At 44.1% G+C, this 18,923-nt stretch overlaps 1 protein-coding gene across 2 annotated transcripts; it reads left to right on the forward strand.

The window, feature by feature from the left end:
- Positions 1-481: 481 nt before the first annotated feature.
- Positions 482-13,906, forward strand: tm2d1 (TM2 domain containing 1). Of its 2 annotated transcripts, none has more exons than XM_044198973.1 (7): positions 482-654; positions 1,894-1,967; positions 2,362-2,470; positions 2,751-2,842; positions 8,157-8,230; positions 10,418-10,543; positions 13,723-13,906. In XM_044198973.1, exons 1-6 carry the CDS (start codon positions 521-523, stop codon positions 10,526-10,528), a joined length of 594 nt encoding a protein of 197 aa, XP_044054908.1. In that variant the 5' UTR covers positions 482-520; the 3' UTR covers positions 10,529-10,543; positions 13,723-13,906. The 2 variants fall into 2 exon arrangements, with proteins under 2 accessions (XP_044054908.1, XP_044054909.1); XM_044198974.1 differs by lacking the exon at positions 13,723-13,906 and adding an exon at positions 11,973-11,996.
- The last annotated feature ends 5,017 nt before the right edge of the window (positions 13,907-18,923 follow it).

Below are 18,923 nucleotides of genomic sequence, written 5' to 3' on the forward strand. Positions count from 1 at the left end.
CCCTGTTCTGCATAGTTCAATAAAGCAGTTTGAAAAGCAGTTTACCTATTTGTTTGGCGCACTCGTGCCCTCTGTGTACTGACAAGCAGAGTAAAGGCAGACAAATAAGTAAAGTGAATAACAAAAGATGAAGATTAAGAATTTATTTTGTGGTTTTATTTTAAATTTCAATTACTAAATGTCATTAAAAGACAGAATGAGGAAACAGAATTATGAATTTAACAATCTTTTGATTGAGGTTTTTGAGCTTCACAGTTCGTCCAAGCCACAAGTCTTGTATGAGTACTTAAAAGGTAAAAAAAAAAAAAAAAATCTATATATGTAAAAAATATAAAACATATGTAACATACACAAATTGAGCAATAAATACATGAAAATAAAATTCCTTCATTGCAATGTTGGCCATAGAAAATAAAAATATTATGTCATGGTTCTGTTGTCGTCATGCGCTAAAGAACTCTGAATTCCCATTTGTCGGATAGCCCTGAAGGCATCACCCTGTCACGTGACGCAGTCAGACATGGCGTCCTCCCGGAGACGGCTGGCTTGTTTACGCTCCGGGATATGGAGCCTCTTATTTTACTGCGTTTACTCTCATTTAAAGCTCGTTCTGGCGGAGGAAGCGGACAGCTGCGACAACCTGAGACTGGGACAATATCCTTTAATTATTGTTTACCGACGTGACTCACATCCGGCGGAAGATTTGTTTCCCTGAAGGTGGTCGCTAACGTTAGCCGCAGCTAGCTTAGCGTCATTTAACGTTTGTGTAACAGCAAGTAGATAAAACGTTACTAACATTAATAATCAGCCGTGTGACATAATATGTTGTTTAACTGTAGGATAACTGCCTATTGTAACGATAAGAAGCTGTATGAATGAGTCTTTATTGTGCTATTATTCAGACGGACGGGAACAGCAATGAAAACATGTCAAACCACAACACAGCACACTGTTACCTGCGTTTCACTCTGAAATCAGGCTGAACGCACGAAGAACTGCTTATTATTATTATTATTATTAATAATAATAACAAAACTTTATTTATAGAGCACTTATCAAAACACAGTACAAAGTGCTTCACAACAAGAGAAATAAAATACACAAAAGCAGTAAAATAAACAGTTCAGGTAAAATCAGGATCTGCTTTCTGATAAAAATGTGTTTTGAGACGAGACTTAAACGAAGACTCTGACTCAGACAGCCTGATGTCTTCGGGCAGGTTGATCCAGAGCCTCGGGGCCCTGATGGCCAAAGCTCTGTCCCCCTTAGTTTCCATCCTGGACTCAGGAACAGACAGGAGACCCCTGCCCGAAGATCTCAGACTACGTGAAGGTTCATAAGGGATTACAAGGTCTAAAATATGATCTGGAGCCATGAAGAGCCTTAAAAGTAATCAACAAGATCTTAAAGTCAGTCCTGAAACCAACAGGGAGCCGATGTAAAGAGGCTGAACCAGCTGTGACGTGGTCGCACCTCTGGGTCCTGGTTTACAGCCGAGCAGCTGAGTCCTGTACAGTCTGCAGTCTGTCAGAGTGTTTAGATTAAGACGAGTGAACAGGCTGTTACAGTTTGAGAGAGGTGTTGTTTTCACCTCTTTAACAGAAATAAAATGATTCTTTACATTTCTTTTGTAAACCTGCAGATTCCTCTCGAATTCTATCGACTCTCATTTTAAACAACTTTCACTCAGGTAATAACTGATTGTGGCTATTATTAAACAAAACGTTCGATGTTATACTCCACTTTTATACAATATTAAGAAATGGCGAACGAACGCACCGTTCCCGCATCTGGCCGCTGCTGTCGATGCTCTCCGATAGTCGCGGACAGAAGCGAGCCGAAGCGTTAGATCGCTCTGCTGTGTTGATGTTTGGACTCCTTCACTCTCCTCACGTATCTCTGCAGAGACCCAAAGATCGACGAAGCCACTCAGGAGCCGGAGAACTGCAGGGACACGGCAGCCTGGGGTGAGTGACGCCACGTCACATGACGTCTTCGTGACAGCTGTGATGATGTTTCATCTTCAGCTGATCTCGCCTGAAGAAGGCTGGAGAGATCTTTTCAGTCCTGCTGGATAAACGGCTGGAAAGCTGATGATCAGCGACACTTCTTCCTTTTTGTTTTGTGACCCTGGGTATAGCATCTCATGACCTTTGACCTCCACGGTTTGAAATCTGACTTAAGTTTAACAAATTCAAAGTGCTTTACACAAAACGCATGAAGACATGAAGGAAACACAAGGCGATACGGAGAGGGAAAGTGTGTAATGTGAAAATACAAGATGTCAGAGAATCAAACGGCTTCAATAGTCTACGTGTGTGTGTGTGTGTGTGTGTGTGTGTGTGTGTGTGTGTTTTTCAGTGGAGTGCCTCCCAGCTCCGAACATCAGCTGTCGGCTCTCTAACGGGACGGAGTTCAGGTTCAGCGGGGAGGAGGTGGGCTTCAACAAAACCATCCCCTGCAGGAACGTGTGAGTGCTCACACACACTCACTCACACACACTCACACACTCACACTCACACACACACACACACACTCACACACACTCACACACTCACACAGCACCAGCTTCCTGTGGAAAGGAGGTTGAATTATCAGATTTTTGTTACTTCATCGTGGAGCATTTTAACTGCTTTTTCGACAAATATAATAACAGTAATATATAACACTTATGGTAATCGTGATTGATTTTGATAACTGTTTTCACACATTGATCACTCTGAAAATAATAACTGTGTATTTCCTCTCAGGAGCGGTTATTCCTACAAAGTAGCTGTGGCTTTATCTCTGTTTCTGGGCTGGCTGGGAGCAGACCGCTTCTACCTGGGATACCCTGCTCTAGGTACGCACACACACACTCACACGCACACACACACACACATGCGCACACACACACACGCACTAAACTTTTTTTTAAACTTACTAAGTGTGCTACATGTTTTCACCTCTTTACCAGAAATAAAATGATTCTTTACATTTCTTTTCTAAACATGCAGATTCCTCTCGAATTCTATCGACTCTCTCTCATTTTAAACAACTTTCACTCCGGTAATAATTGATTGTGGCTATTATTAAACAACTTGTTTGATGTTATACTCCACTTTTATACAATATTTAATCAGAGCAGAGCAGCTACATCACACAGCACAGGCCACGTATTTAATGAGGTCATTGTTAACAGCGTCGTCTAGTAAGATGAGATGATGATCAGAATCAGAATCAGAATCAGAAATACTTTATTGATCCCCGAAGGGAAACTCTTTGTTACAGTAGCTCGCCTTTACGTCAGTCACACAGGAGAAAACGATATTATACACTATAAACAGGTCAGAAATAAATAAATTAAGTAACATGTTGGTATAAGTATAAGATAAACTAAGTGTCGAGTACCAAGTGGGTTTACTGGTAGATGGTGAAAGTACAGTATAAATACAATGTCACTAATTATGTAATAAATAATAGTAAAAGCGGAGGTGCATGTACTGTCGAGAGTAATTGAGGTATATCCGTAACAATAAATAAGAAAAACTAACAAGGGAAAACTAATATTGCACTTGAGGAGTAAACAGAATATTGCACAATTATTATTAATTATGGCGGAGATGTAATGCTCAATGTCCAGTTTAGTGACCTAGGGTCAAACAGACTAATCCTTAGAGGGAGGAGTTAAAGAGTCTGATGGCCACAGGCAGGAATGACTTCCTGTGGCGCTCTGTGGTGCATTGTGGGGGGATGAGTCTTCCGCTGAAGGTGCTCCTTTGTTTAGCCAGCACGTCATGGAGCGGGTGGGAGACACTGTCCAAGATGGCGTGTAGTTTGGCCAGCATCCTCCTCTCTGACACCACCGCCAGAGAGTCCAGCTCCACCCCCACAATGTTACTGGCCTTACGGACCAGTTTGTTCAGTCTGTTTGCGTCCGCTACCTTTAACCTGCTGCCCCAGCATGCAACAGCATACAGGACAGCACTGGCCACCACAGACTCATAGAACATCTTCAACATTGTCCGGCAGATGTTGAAGGACCTCAGCCTCCTCAGGAAACAGAGGCGGCTCTGGCCCTTCCTGTAAACAGTTTGAGTGTTCTTGGTCCAGTCCAGTTTGTTATCTAAGTATACTCCCAGGTACTTGTAGTCCTCCACAATGTCCACACTGACCCCCTGGATGGAAACCGGGGTCACTGGTGCCTTGGCCCTCCGTAGATCCACAATCAGCTCCTTTGACTTTGTCGCATTATGATGCGTCTGATTCGGCTCAGCAGGTGATCGATCACATTGTACATTTGTGGTAATTAATCAGAGCAGCACGTCGCAAAAATAGTTTTTCCAAGTTGGGAAACGTGAAGACAAACGGTCTCGTCGGTCAGTCAGTTTGGGGATGTGTACGAGCGGAGGGGGAGCAGTCCTGGCACACGCTCGGCCGGCGACAGACTCTGAACTGCTTTCTAGCAAAGAAATAGTCGCGATGGAAACTGTCTCCGCTGCGTTGTGTGGATCATCCAGAGTGACGGAGAAAGATGCTTTTCAAAGCAGCACAAACTAAATTCCATTCACCTTCATTGTTTTGCGGTGGAGACAGAAATCTCGAAACCTGGACACATAAAGCCGAAACCGCGTGACTGGACAGACGCCACCGGAGGGAGGAGGAATGTATTTTGGGTGAACAGACCCTTTAATATCTCAGCGACGTAGTAACGTTCAAACTCTCCACTTAGTCACATTAGAAGAAGTGAAATTATCCACCGAGCCGTCGACTGATAGCAGATTTTCAAAGGCCGATATAATAACGATAGTTTGGAGCAGGGAGAGCCAATAGCCGATTAATCGGCCGATATTTCCCCACCCCAACGATCTTTGACTATTAGAAACTGGATAACCGTTGAACTGTACATCCAAGTCAAAGTAATAAATGCCTAAATAAATAAATATGGCTAATAGTTCATTTGGGGGGAAATGCAAAAACAGTATATAATCCAGCAGACACAGAGCAGTTACTATAACACTGTGATTTAAAACCTGAATTACTCCTTTATCGCCGCGACGTCAGTCAGAGTTTGTGGCGTTTTACATCTGCAGTAGCCCGGTCGGCTACGTTTGCATACGGCGTTATTAATAAAGCGGTTCTTTGTCACGTCGAATTAGTACGAGAACATCCTGAGGTGTGATTTGGTGGATTACATCAATCACCCGGTAATGTTCGTGCACGTTCCCGGGTTAAGGAGGATCCTGAAGTGTGCGATTTCATTTCATGGATGGATGGATGGTTACGTGGCTGGATTATCTGGAAGAACGTAACAGCTGGATGGTTTCATCGCTGTGTGCCTGTCTGGTGTCGTGGACACAGAGCTGCGTTTTATATTCGACTATATGACTTTTGTTGGGAGAAATGGACTGAAACCGTGTCGGACATGGCGTGAATGCCACTTGTCGGCCTTGCTGTAAAATCAGCTTTTCCAGCGTTTACCCGCAAAAGGTTCAGCCCACATTTTCTAACTATCGCCAGAGTAATGCGCTGAAGGTTTTTTCAGAATTGTTCTCTCGAAGGATTATCTCTGATGTGGTCCACACTGGAAAACGTCCTTTTAAAGTCTGTTGCGTATTTATGGCTTCCAGCGCTCCGCCCCCTCCTGGTCTCATAAAATCCAGGAAGTACGAGTCCCATTTCGTGGGGTCTTTAACAGATGTTTAGTTGATTATCATCAGCAGTTAGTCACATGCACACAGATATTTTCAGCAAAAGTGGCCCTCAATGATCAGATATGGCCAGCGGCCCTTAGCTGTGCTAGGCTTGCACTTACGGCTAGCGTCCTAACGACCATTAGCTTCTTCAGTCTAATGCATTTATAATGCCGTAAGTTACTTTAACCAACAGCCTTATCGTGCTCATAATTTATGAATAAAGCCGTCTTATATAAAGTATAAATGATCTCAGGTGCACAGTAACACTACCTTGACTTCGTGTATGGAGCCTCCGTGCCAAGCGGTGATGTGCGTCCCCGCGTGGCGGGCGGAGCCAACAACCATAGTTTGTAAAACGTCCTATAAAGACTTGAGACTTTGTTTGGGGGTTTTCACGTTCGGTTCAGTACAGTCGGAGTTTGCTGGGAGCCATTTAGTGGACTCTACAGGACTTGTGTTCAACAGGATCTCTCTGAATGCGCTGATGAAAATGGGGCGGCGTTGCCCTTTAACTGTTTCCACATTTTTGTGGTTTTCCAGCCTCAATTCAAATTGAATTCAATTAGGCTTTGTTTGTCACTGATCTGCACACAATAGACCGTAATAACCCAAAGAACAACAGTTATGATTACCACAACAAGGATGAGTTATTATCAGCAGACTGAGTCCGCTCTCATCCTTCTTTTAATGAGACACCTGCAATAATACAAAGGCTGAAAGGCTGCGTGTGTGTGTGTGTGTGTGTGTGTGTGTGTGTGTGTGTGTGTGTGTGTGTGTGTGTGTGTGTGTGTGTGTGTGTGTGTGTGCCAGGGGGTTTTTGGATGGAGGACAGCTGCACCGGCGGACACCTGGCCTGATTTGGCACAGGTCGGCCCGAACCGAGCCAAGCTGAGATGTGGCGAGCCAAGGCAGATTTATTTCAAAAAAATTAATTTAAATTTTTTTTTTTTTTTTGTTAAAGAGCCTCACAGAGCAAACAGTGACACAAACACAGATACAACTGCATAGTAAGATTTAACAGCTGTGGAGCTAAAGAATGTGAAGTCTGTCCTGATGGTGGCGCTAGAGGACAGGTCGGGGGGACGGGTCGTCCTCTGAGCAGCAGGAAAGGGATCGGGACATTTTGTGGAAATCTGCACGTTAGATTGTCGGACTTCTCGTGTACAAGTGGAAGCTTTAGACCCTGAAAGAGATTCATCAGTTGTTTATTGGTGAACTCAGTTTTGTTGTTGTTGTTGGGTCTCACCTGCCAGGCTCCGGACATCCTGAGGTTTAGATCTTTAATTTTCTGGGTCCTTTCTGCCTTTATTACATCGTTTCACAGCAAAGATGCCGGCGGGAGAGACAGAAGGGCACGTAGGGCTGAAACTAAAGGATTATTTTCATTATCGATTTAACTTGATTTCTTGGTTGATCAATTAACTGTCCAAAAAGTCCAAGGCGACGTCTTTAAAATGTCTTGTTTTGTCCGACCAACAGTCAAAAAACCCATAGATATTCAGTTTACTGTGAGAAAACAAATTACAACAAACAATTAATCTTCTTTTCCTTTCGGCTGTTCCCTTTCAGGGGTCGCCACAGCGAATCATGTGCCTCCATCTAACCCTGTCCTCTGCGTCCTCTTCACTCACACCAATTAACTTCATGTCCTCTCTCACTACATCCATAAATCTCCTCTCTGGTCTTCCTCTAGACCTCCTGCCTGGCAGCTCCAGCCTCAGCATCCTTCTACCAATATATTCACAGTCTCTCCTCTGGACACGTCCAAACCGCCTCGATCTGGCCTCTCTGACTTTATCTCCGAAACATCTAACACGAGCCGTCCCTCTGATGTCCTCGTTCCTGATCCTGTCCGTCCTCGTCCCTCCCAAAGAGAACCTCGACATCTTAAGCTCTGCTGCCTCCAGCTCTGCCTCTTGTCTTTCCTTCAGCGCCGCTGTCTCTGAGCTGTCCAACATCGCTGGTCTCACCGCCGTCTCCAACACCTTTCCTTTCATTCTCGCTGAGACTCTTTTATCACACAACACACCTGACACTTTCCTCCACCCGCTCCAACCTGCTCGCACTCGCCTCTTCACCTCTTTCCCACAGTCTCCATCGCTCTGAACCGCTGACCCTAAGTACTTAAAGTCCTGCACCTTCTTCACCTCTGCTCCCTGTGACCTCACCGTCCCACCTGGGTCCCTCTCATTGACGCACCTGTATTCTGTCTTACTGCGGCTGAGCTTCATTCCTCTGTTTTCCAGAGCAGACCTCCATCTCTCTAGATTTTCCTCCACCTGCTCCCTGCTCTCACTACAAATCGCAATCGATTATCACAACAAATGTTCTGTCTATCGACTGATTGTTTCAGCCCTGATGACACGCGGTGCACTAAGGTCCTCAGCGTTGAACTGGGGACATTAAACTCTCTCAGAGCCGTCGACAGCTTCTAATAGAAAATGAATATTGACTCACTCTCTTTTTCTGTCTCTCTCTCAGGACTGTTGAAGTTCTGCACTGTTGGTTTCTGTGGAATCGGCACTCTGATCGACTTCATACTGATCGCCATGCAGGTGAGTCACAAACCCGGTCAGGTGCCGGTCAGGTGCCGGTCGACGCCCAGCCTATAAACAAACATTCAGGTCGTTTCTTCTTAACGAAATGTTTAAACCGATAGATGATTTGCTTTAAACTGGTGCTTTCCTCTCAACTGGGAGGGACTTGTAATTATAGGGCTGCGTCTAATAATTAGTTAAACAGTTAACTGATTAACTGTTTGGTCTATAAATATCAGAAAATAGTAAATGGGCGTCTTCATGTCTTCAGATGTCTTGTTTTGTCCGACGAGCAGTCCAGAACCCAAAGAGATTCAGTTTACTGACACAGAAAACAGAACATTTTAGACTTTGGAGAAACTGTTTGTCGAAGGAATAGTCTGACACTTATTCGCTTTCTTGCTGAGAGTCACATGTTCAGATTGAGACCGCTCTCATGCAGTCTGTGCAGTAAATATGAAGCTACAGACAGCAGCTGGTTAGCTTAGCTTAGCATAGAGACTGGAAACAGCTAGCCTGGCTCTGTCCAAAGGTAACACAACTCTCCTACCAGCAGCTCTAAAGCTGAACGTGTCGCACCTCGTTTGTTTGATCAGTGCAAAACCCAAAATGTAAAAACAACCGTTAGCTGTTTTATGGGGTGCTATGTGCCAGACTGTTTCTGGGATCAGTAACTTCCTGTTAGTTTCCGCTGCTTGCCTGGCAACTGTCCCAGTCCAAGAAATAATCCGATTTCTTTGACAAAATACTCTTAACTCAGCACTGAGCATGCTCAGATTTCATGAAGATATCTCCAGCTGCCATCATGTGACTAAGCTTCCGTACTTTAGTCATGTTATGCCAACTGAGCAAACTGTGATATGCTGTTGAAAGCACCCCTAAAAAGCTAGTAAGTGGACCTTGAGTTAGGAGTATTTTGTCAAACTACTAAAATAAACTTTCACGTTCAAAATTTAATCACTTAATTTTCTGTCAGTCGACTAAGTGATGGATTGTTTTGGCAGCGTGCGACGGCTGAACTTATAAATAAATGGAGTGAAACTAGAAAACCTCTGCTGCGAGCTTTACAGCCATCTTTACTGACGGAGAACAGGAAGTGAGGCTTGGAGCTCTGTACTGATCAGAGAGCAGCGATTTAAACTCTTACACCTCACTTTAGCTTTAGCTCACACACACACAGACACACTCGGGTTCCTGTTTCGTGTCCTCTTTAAGAGTGACACCTGTGATGAAGAGTTCCTTGTATCCCAGAGGATCCATTTCGGCGTGGCACGCGGCGCCGCAGCCTCATATTTTAGCGGCTAACTGCCCGGCGGGGGGGAAAGACCACCGAGCCTGATGAATAAACAGACGTCGGCCTTCTCATTATTATTTACGTCCATCCATCCTGCAGCGCTGCGTCTCTCTGAGGCCTCACGATGAATGATGCTTCTAGAAGTTCCTAATGGACTCTGGGGGGACGGAGACAGACGGATGGAGCGAGAGAAATGGGAGGTGAAAGGACGAATCACTCCTTCCTGTTGTGGATAATAGAGGCTAGAAATCCATCACGGGAAGGTGCGAAGGGTTCGGGTTAGCCGGACTGAACGCGCTGCGAGTCGTCGGCCGTGTTTGACGGATCGCGGATGTTAAACTCGAGTGTGACAGCAGTTAATGTTGTCATTAACCCGCCAGGCTGGAACGTACAGAACACCAAAATATCCAGTCGTTTATCTAATGGGGAGAAGTTTGGGAACTTCCTGCCCCAGTAACCGTCGGGTCACTGCTCGTTTTATATACATTCAGCTACATTTGCAGCCAAAAAACAGCAAACGAGCTTTTTTCTTTATTTAATATTATTCAACATTGTGTTCGTCAGTGGACGAGTCTCGCAGTGAGATCCAGGACCTGTCAGGTGCAGGTCTCCCAGGTCCGAGCGGACACTCTTAAGTTGTGGATTTCAGAGTTTGGTTTCTCTAAAGACTGAGCAGTCTCTCTTCGGGGTTATCCAGAGGTTGTTCTGTCTGCATGCTAGCTGTAGATGCTGTGGACGAATCAGATGATGGGGAACGAGTCGGCGTCTGCTGTCAGAGCATCAGCTGCTCAGGTCACAGGTGTTCAGGTCTAAGTGGAGTCATGGTTTATTCTTCCGCTCTGCATGTTAATATCATTTCCCACCTGCGTGTTAAGCATCGTCTGTCTCGTGCGTTCTGTCTCGTCCCGCAGATCGTGGGTCCAGCAGACGGATCGAACTACATCGTGGATTATTACGGCGCCCGGCTGACCCGCCTGTCCATCAACAACCAGACCTACAGGAAGCCGCACCTGTCTCTGTGAACCGGCAGGAACGCTGTAAGTCCAGCGTCTGATTCGCTGGGTTACGTGATTAGACATAACTCTCACGGAGTCTTTAAAATGTTCTTAATGTTGGCAGTTTGGATTATTTCTGCATCACAAACTAAATCTCCACGGTGATGTGGAGCGGCAGGAAGGTCACTGCGCTCCTGTCTGAATCAATACACATAACAACTCGCACTTTAACTGTAAAACTGTAACCCAGAGTGTCCTTTTAAATTCCACGTGGGACTACAGTTTTTGTGTTTTGGGCTTTGAGCGCTGCCTAATCGCTCCTGAGTCCACAACAGTTCTGTGGCCAAACAGATCCAGAAGGACTCTGCAGCTGCTGATGTGCAGCTTTCACTACGCGGCGGCCGGTGTCGACAAGGTGTTAGGACTAAAAACCTGAGGAAAACCCCAAACAGCTGCCGCAGACAGAAACCAGCCAGCTGCTATCTCAGCTCCTCCAAATGTGTCGGAAGTGAATAAAAATAAGGGGAAAATGTGAGGAACGTGTCATTTTACAACTCACTCTTGATTCGGACAGTTCACGGGTTTAACTTCCTCACAGTTGAAGGTCACACACACACACACACGCCTCTCTGCGGACAGCGCAGTTAAATATCAGAGTGTAAAGTCAACTGGAGGAAGGTTTCTCAGGGAATAAAGGAGTGACGCCGGCTGGAATACAATCCGGTTTCTCTGAGTTTCACTTTGGAGCCGGCAAGTTACAAGGACCTGACGCTCCAGGTTTCCAGTTCTTCTCTGGTCAGTTATGGAGCTAAGACCGTTAGCATCAGGCTAGCAGCTGTGTGCAGATACTGAATGAGTTCCTTCACATTAATATTGTTGGTTATAAGATTCTTCACATTTGTCCTAAAGCAGTGCAGACCTAAACAGTCTGATCTGAATTAGTTTTGTGATCTGTGATATAAATAAGACATTGCCTGTTGGACTAGTTTCAGATCCTTTAAACATACGATAAAATGTTTACAACATTGTTCAGGTTCTGTTAATTCTGCGCGCAGAAGATTGCAAATGAATCATTAGCGTCATGTTAATGTTTATTCCCCCTGAAGTCTGAAAGGTCTGCTGATGTCCTCTTTCCCAGGTCACCTGAACCGCCCACCTTGTCCTCGGTTAGGTTTCTCTAAAACCTAAAATGGATGACAAACCGCCTCAGGTCTTGCTGCAGTACTGTGGCAGTCGGTGTGCAAGCTGAAATTTGTAAATGAAATCCCACTATAGACTTTGCTTAAACAGGGGGAAAGCACCGGGAGAGCTAATTTGCCGTTTTGAGATAATAAACAAGGCTCTCCTAACTGATCGAGTACCGCTGCCGCCTCAGATTATCTGACGGTAACATCCGAACAGATATCTGCGTTGATACGACGTCCCGAGGATCCACAGTTTGTATCACCTTCTCCTTTCTTTCTCTCTTTAGGTCAGTCATGTAAATACGGAGGAGACGGCAGAGGATGCGCTCCGAAAACGTGTTTCTGTTCCATTCAGTCAAACTTTATCGACACGCTGTACATCAACAACCAGAACACGAACAGTTTAAGAATAAGAGTGACATTTATTCACACCTGACAGTGATCAGAAGGCATTTAAAGCCTGTTTACTTCACATTCCTGCTGATCGTCTTCAGAATCATCCATCAGATTTTAGATTGATCTGCTGACAGGTTTCACTTCTCCATGAAAATCTGCTTTTTTTCCAGAATAACTTTAACAGTTTATTCCGCCTCTTCTGGAGAGAGCATGTGCGATGTCAGGCTGCAACAGATTTTGTCACTTTAGGTCACATTTATATCTTCACACCTGTGCAGCTGCTCAGTTTTATTTAATACAACTTTGCTGTAATATATTGTGACGTCTCGCTGCTGTTTTGTCTTTAAGTTATGATGCTTTTTCATGAAAGCTGACTCTGTAAATAAAGTTTCTTTTTGTGTTAATCTACATTTGACTGTTTTATTAAACGCCACCATTGCGTTGATGTCGATAACAAGCTGAGCGTGCGATGTTTTGGATGTTTGATTTTATTTGGCTGGATTCAGCTGTTGTTGGTTATTATGTCTGTAGAAACGTCTGTATGAAAAAGCAGGATTTTGGGAGATTTGATTCGATTTGAATGAGAAAAAGAAATGTACACTCAATAACATTAAAATTATTTCAATCTATAGTTAATTTCTAATACGCACTGAGCGATCCGTTCATTTCTGTTAACTGACAAGTAAATTAATAAATGACAAACTTATCTACATTATAAATTCGGTCGATCACATCTGTCTTTCAAATAAAATACACGTCTCTGTAGATATTATCGTAAATACAAAAGAAACGTTTCCACTTTTTGATAAATTTTCAAAGCAAATAGAAGAAATTCTTGTTTAGGTCTGAAGATGGTGGCGAGTTTCAAGCAAACTGTTCAAGAGTTGATTTTCTAAAACAGTTGTTTGACCCTAAAGAGGCCGGTTATTATGTCTGTAGAAACGTCTGTGTGAGGGGGATACAAACTAATTCTCCAATCTATAGACGCACATATAGAAGCTAAAAACATCAGTTACACTCCTCTTTCTTTTGCTGTCTTATGAGCTAGTAGCTAAACTCTAAACTAAACAAGGTGTTTTGGTGAGAAGCACTGAGTGTGTTCACAATAAAACTCCACAGGGCAGCTTTAGTGTTTTCACAGTACATGAGGCAAACTGCGTTTCCGTCAAATGATGCTGTTGAACCAGAACCTTGTTACACCAGTTCGTAAATCAGTGGTTATTTCCTCATTTTGACGTTAACAAGACAGAAACTTCAGTTTTTCAAACCCCGAGCAGCGAGTTTCTTCTGTTTAATCATCATTCAGAAACACACAGAACCAGTTACTGTGTGTGTGTGTGTGTGTGTGTGTGTGTGTGTGTGTGTGTGTGTCTGTCTTTGTATTTCCTCATCGAGTTAGCAGCCATGTGGCTTTCATCAAAATTCAATTATCATACTGTACCACGCTTCACAGGACACACACACACACACACACACACACACACACACACACACACACTACAGGTCCAGGAGAATGCAGAAACAGGGAGTGTTGTAATAGTTTCAGTATGGTTCATCTCACTGCCATCCTGTGTGTGTGTGTGTGTGTGTGTGTGTGTGTGTGTGTGTGTGTGTGTGTGTGTGTGTGTGTGTGTGTTACAGCTTGTCTGATGAATATCGTCAGAGGTTAAAGGTGGAGTGCAATCAAGCGGCAACCTCCGGGGGCTGAAAGATGAAGCCAACAGGAAGTGCCAACAAAAACTGCAGTTCCTCGAACGGCCACTCGAGGCTCCAAAAGCGAGTCAGCCCCCACAGAGCCCCGTGTTAAAATGGCCGACTTTACAGCAGAAATAAACGCGTTTACAGCCTGGCACAAAAAACTGTTTTGGTCTCTGCAGTTAATTTCCCCGTTTGTGACGGGGGTGAATTTTTATTTCACTCACCCGTTTAAATTATATTAAGGCTTAAAGTTCTGCATAATTAAGGGCGTGGCCGCTTTGAGTGACAGGTGACAGCAACCAGGCTTCATTCGGCCCACGCTCCACCCTCTTTGCCTGTTTTTGGATTAGCCGGCGCTGCCAAGATGGCGTCGGCCGGAGCCGCCACCCTGAGCTTCACACCGGCTCTTCAGAAACCCACGGGTGACGTCACAGAGACTAGCTTCATTTTTTATACAGTCAGAATCAGAAATACTTTATTGATCCCCGAAGGGAAACTCTTTGTTACAGCAGCTCGCCTTTACGTCAGTGCACACAGGAGGAAGTACTAGAAAACAATATAATACACTATAAAAACTATAAAAACAGGTCAGAAAATAAATGAAGTACCAGGTGGGTATAAGTATAAAATAAAATAAGTGTGAAGCACCAAGTGGGTTTACCGGTATAATAATGCAATGTATTATCATAAGTAATAAGTAGTATTGCAGCAGCAGTAATGGAGGTGTGAATAATAAATAGGAAAAACTAAATATTGCCCAGGAGTAATAACACAGAATATTGCACAATTATTCAAGTATTGCAGAGATGTTAATGATCAATGTCCAGTTTAGTGACTTCGGGTCATACAGACTGACACTTAGAGGGAGGAGTTAAAGAGTCTGACGGCCACAGGCAGGAATGACTTCCTGTGGCGCTCTGTGGTGCATTGTGGGGGGACGAGTCTTCCGCTGAAGGCGCTTCTTTGCTTGACCAGCGCGTCATGGAGCGGGTGGGAGACGCTGTCCAAGATGGCGTGTAGTTTACCCAGCATCCTCCTCTCTGACACCACCGCCAGAGAGTCCAGCTCCACCCCCACAATGTCACCGGCCTTACGGGTCAGTTTATTGAGTCTGTTGGCGTCCGCTGCCCTCAGCCTGCTGCCCCAGCATGCAACAGCATACAGGACAGCACCGGCCGCCACAGACTCATGAAACATCTTCAGCATCGTCCGGCAGATGTTGAAGGACCTCAGCCTCCTTAGGAAACAGAGGCGGCTCTGGCCCTTCCTGTACAGAGCCCGAACAGTCTATTGCTGCGTTCCAGTCAAAGTCGGAGGTCGAAATTTCCCAGTTGAAATTTCCGACTTCCGACGTAAACAAAAAAACATGGCTGGCCGTGACAAACTGATGTTTCTCCGTCAGCAGTGCAGCCTCGTCGCATATACAAAGCAAACAGGAGGAAAAAACAACGCGTGAACAGACGCCGCTACACGTATTATTTTACGGCACTTTTATACTCGGAAACGTATCGAAATATTCCGTTCACTAGCCGAACAAGCTGCAGTCTGCAAATACATCGTCCCCCGTTGATTGAAAAGCAGCCCGATGTGCGCTTCCTCGGTGCTGCCGTTGTCGTGGGACGTCAGACGGCTGCTTCTTCGTGAAGTCGGGGTTTTCTTTTTAAAATCCACCCGTATCATCTTTCCGTTTCTCTCTCTCTTTTCATTTATTACTCTCAGTCCTTTTCCATCAAACAGCCCTTGAAACTGAACCGAAGAGATAAAAGTTCCTTTCAGCTCGTCCACGTTTGTTTCCATCAGGAACCACGAGGATCAGGAACGTCGGACCAGTGAAATCACAGTTCACAGCCATATTTTAGTTTGGGGAAATCACCCAATAGTAATACAAAGAATAAAACTAACACCTGGTCAAAACAATCCCGTGGCCAGTGTTACGTTGGTGATGTATCTGTGAACCGTCATTATGAAATAATGTATAATAAGATTATTGGTCACACAGCGACATTTATGTGTGTGTGCAGGAAACTTAGATTAGACAGTGGCTACCAGGCTAGTTTTGTTCATACGAAGACGAAATATCTGTTGGTGTCGTTTCTCACTCGTACGATACATTAGTCTCCCCCATTTTCTTCTCTACGTTCCCTCAAACGTCAGCACTGTGGAGACAGTTTACAGATGTACGCATCAAAGTTTATGGAAGCAAATTGGGGTCGTTAACATTTTGAGCGGGTGAAATGATGTTCACAGCCTGCAGCTGTATATCACCTTTCGTGTGCGTGTGAAAAAACCTATCTGAATCCCAGGTCGCTGTTATGGCCGACTGCTGGTGAGCTTGTGGCACGCTTGAAACTTGAGTTTTTAGCCATTAAGGACTTCTGCTCCTGTGCGTTTGATATCAAAGACATTTAGCAGCTCACGAAAGAGGTTTTATGACAGATGACACAAATGTTCTCCATCATAAACACATGAGACTGAGCACATTTTGTTCACCTCTGTCCCCTTCTAGACTGGAAGACTGGATTATTAGCCTACTACTGTTACAGCTGACGTGAACATGTACACGTCCTTTAGCTAGCTACCTTCCTTCCCACATGAAATGCCCGCAGCATTATGTCTTGCAGCACCTGTTGAAGAAGAGCCTTACTTTCATTAATATTAACATAAACGGCACAACAACCACCGTTAGCCAACAGACTGTAGCTAGCTAAGACATTAGCTAATATGCCAATTAAGTAACTCCGGGATGCACGCACAGCTGTCTTGATAGATGTAGTTGATTACATGTTCCTGCTAATCGACCCACCTGGATCCCAGAAGAGTTCGCCTCGGCTCCTGCGTGCTGACCCCAGCTTACTACAGATGGACGAAGTCCCCAGAACGCGATTGGACAGATTGGATGGTCAGTGGGAAACGTGCTGATTGGCTAGTCACCGTCACAGGCGATAAAACTTCGCCAAAATTCTTGCTTGTAGCTTCAGTGTCGCATGCAAAGATAGGACATTTGTGTGTCCGTCTCTCAGACTGTGTGAAACCTCACTGTTGAAAATATTCCTGCACATATTTTTATTACACAAACGCAAAATATTTCTACAGCTGCAAAACATTTTTACAAAGTCACACATCCAGATACGTGCATGCAAATGTTTTTTTCACACGCACACAAAAAGGTGATATCCAACTGCAGGCTGTGGAAGTTTTTGCGAACATCATTTCACAAGCTCAAAATGTTAACGACCCTAATCTGGTTCCATAAAAGTTCACCAAAGTTGAACTCCACATGAAACCACCGCACACATTATCTCAGCGAGTCCATTCAAATAAATTGATTCAGATCCAAAATTTCACCGTTATCCAAGCTGGTGTGACGAGGCGTTTACATCCCCGGCTACAGCTGGGTCCAAAGTTCAGCCGCAGTCTGTGCTTTTATACTCGCAGGTCTCCGAAGAGACGTTTTAAAGCCCCGAGTCTGAGTTTACTGCTCACTGCCGTGTTCGTCGATTCCTGGAGCCAGAAAATCCAAACCGGAGAGCGACTATGCAAACACCACAGCCAGTGGTGGAAAGGAACCGTGTACCTTCAGCCAAGCGCTGCACTCGAGTACACTTCTGACTTGAAAAGTGTTTAAAACACAATGCATTGTTAAACAGTAAATTAAACCACCCGGCAGTATAAAAACTGAATAAAATGAGCTCTACTGCGGCCAGCTACAACATTAAAACATGCATCTTACATGTTACTGCATCAGTAATAATACTCTAATAGTATAATATATAATTCAGAATCAGAATCAGAATCAGAAATACTTTATTGATCCCCGAAGGGAAACTCTTTGTTACAGCAGCTCGCCTTTACGTCAGTGCACACAGGAGAAAGTACTAGCAAACAATATGATACACTATAAAACAGGTCAGAAATAAATTAAGTATCATGTCGGTATAAGTATAAGATAAACTAAGTGTCGAGTACCAAGTGGGTTTACCGGTTGATGATGAAAGTACAGTCTAAAATAGAGTGTCACTAATTATGTAATAAATAATATTAATAAGCGGAGGTGCATGTACTGTCGAAGAGTAATTGAGGTATATAGTATCAGTAGCAATAAATAAGAAAAAACTAACAAGGGAAAACTAATATTGCACGGGAGTAGTACACAGAATACACAGAATAACAACTGCAGAGCCCATTTTGGCTGCAGAGTGAGCTCTTTACTTTTAAACTGATGTACATTTTCAAAGCTGGGATAGGTGACGTTGGAGGAACTAGCAAGAGGCAGCTGGATTTGTAAAGTATCCAACCGAAGAAATCCTCCCTTCAGGCTTCCCTCCAAAACCCGTATTCATGCCCCAGGAGTTCACGGCCAGGTAGGCCAGCCAGGCGTGTTTTTCTTCCCAGCGCATTTGATTTATTGACTGCTGTCAGGATGTAAAGAGAATTTCAACAAATATAACAAAAATTGCTTCTGAAATACACTACCTACCCTAGCTTAAAGTACGAAAGCAGGAGTTTTACTTGTAACCGTGTGACTGTATTTTAGAATTGTGGCATTGCTACTTTTACTCAAATAAAAGATCTTAATACTTCTATCGACGACTGACCACAGCTCAGTGCAGTAGGCTGAGACAGCGGCCGTTAAATTGTATGAAAAAGTTCCTTTTAGACGTGTAGATTACATACGAGCCTCTCTCCGACTGCATTTACACGACATGCAGCGACATCTACAGGATCTCCTCAACGCTCAACAGAAGCAGTTAAAAAAGTTAAACCCATTACAAACACTACAGCGTTATTTCGTGGAGTTTATGTGTGAGATCGTTTTAAAATCTGCTGAGCTGAACCTGAACAAACTGTACTGACGGAGTTTGTAGAGAGAAGTTGGAGGTTTTCCCCATTCACTTCAATACAGTCAGAGTTTGATCACAGCAGCATCTAGTGGACGTTAGAGGAACTGCAGCTGGACTCGCTTCAGCTGACTGCTTTAGATGCATCAGACCTTCACCGCTGTTATTAATATTGCTTTTTGTTGTTGTAACTGAAGTGTGAAGTGTTTTTGTTTTTTAGATTTCCTCCTTGTGTTTGCCACATAGCTGCGCCTGTATGAGACAAAACATTTGAATAATAATCAACCCAGTTTACATTCTGGGTGG

The sequence above is a fragment of the Siniperca chuatsi genome, linkage group LG6 (genome assembly GCF_020085105.1).
Source record: "Siniperca chuatsi isolate FFG_IHB_CAS linkage group LG6, ASM2008510v1, whole genome shotgun sequence".
NCBI lineage: Eukaryota > Metazoa > Chordata > Actinopteri > Centrarchiformes > Sinipercidae > Siniperca > Siniperca chuatsi.

Excerpts from the sequence above, each read along its gene's own strand:
- tm2d1 (XM_044198973.1), top strand. The coding sequence starts at position 521 with ATGGCGTCCTCCCGGAGACGGCTGGCTTGTTTACGCTCCGGGATATGG. Across the intron at positions 1,968-2,361 it reads CAGGGACACGGCAGCCTGGG|TGGAGTGCCTCCCAGCTCCG; the intron begins GTGAGTGACGCC and ends TGTGTTTTTCAG. Across the intron at positions 2,471-2,750 it reads ACCATCCCCTGCAGGAACGT|GAGCGGTTATTCCTACAAAG; the intron begins GTGAGTGCTCAC and ends ATTTCCTCTCAG.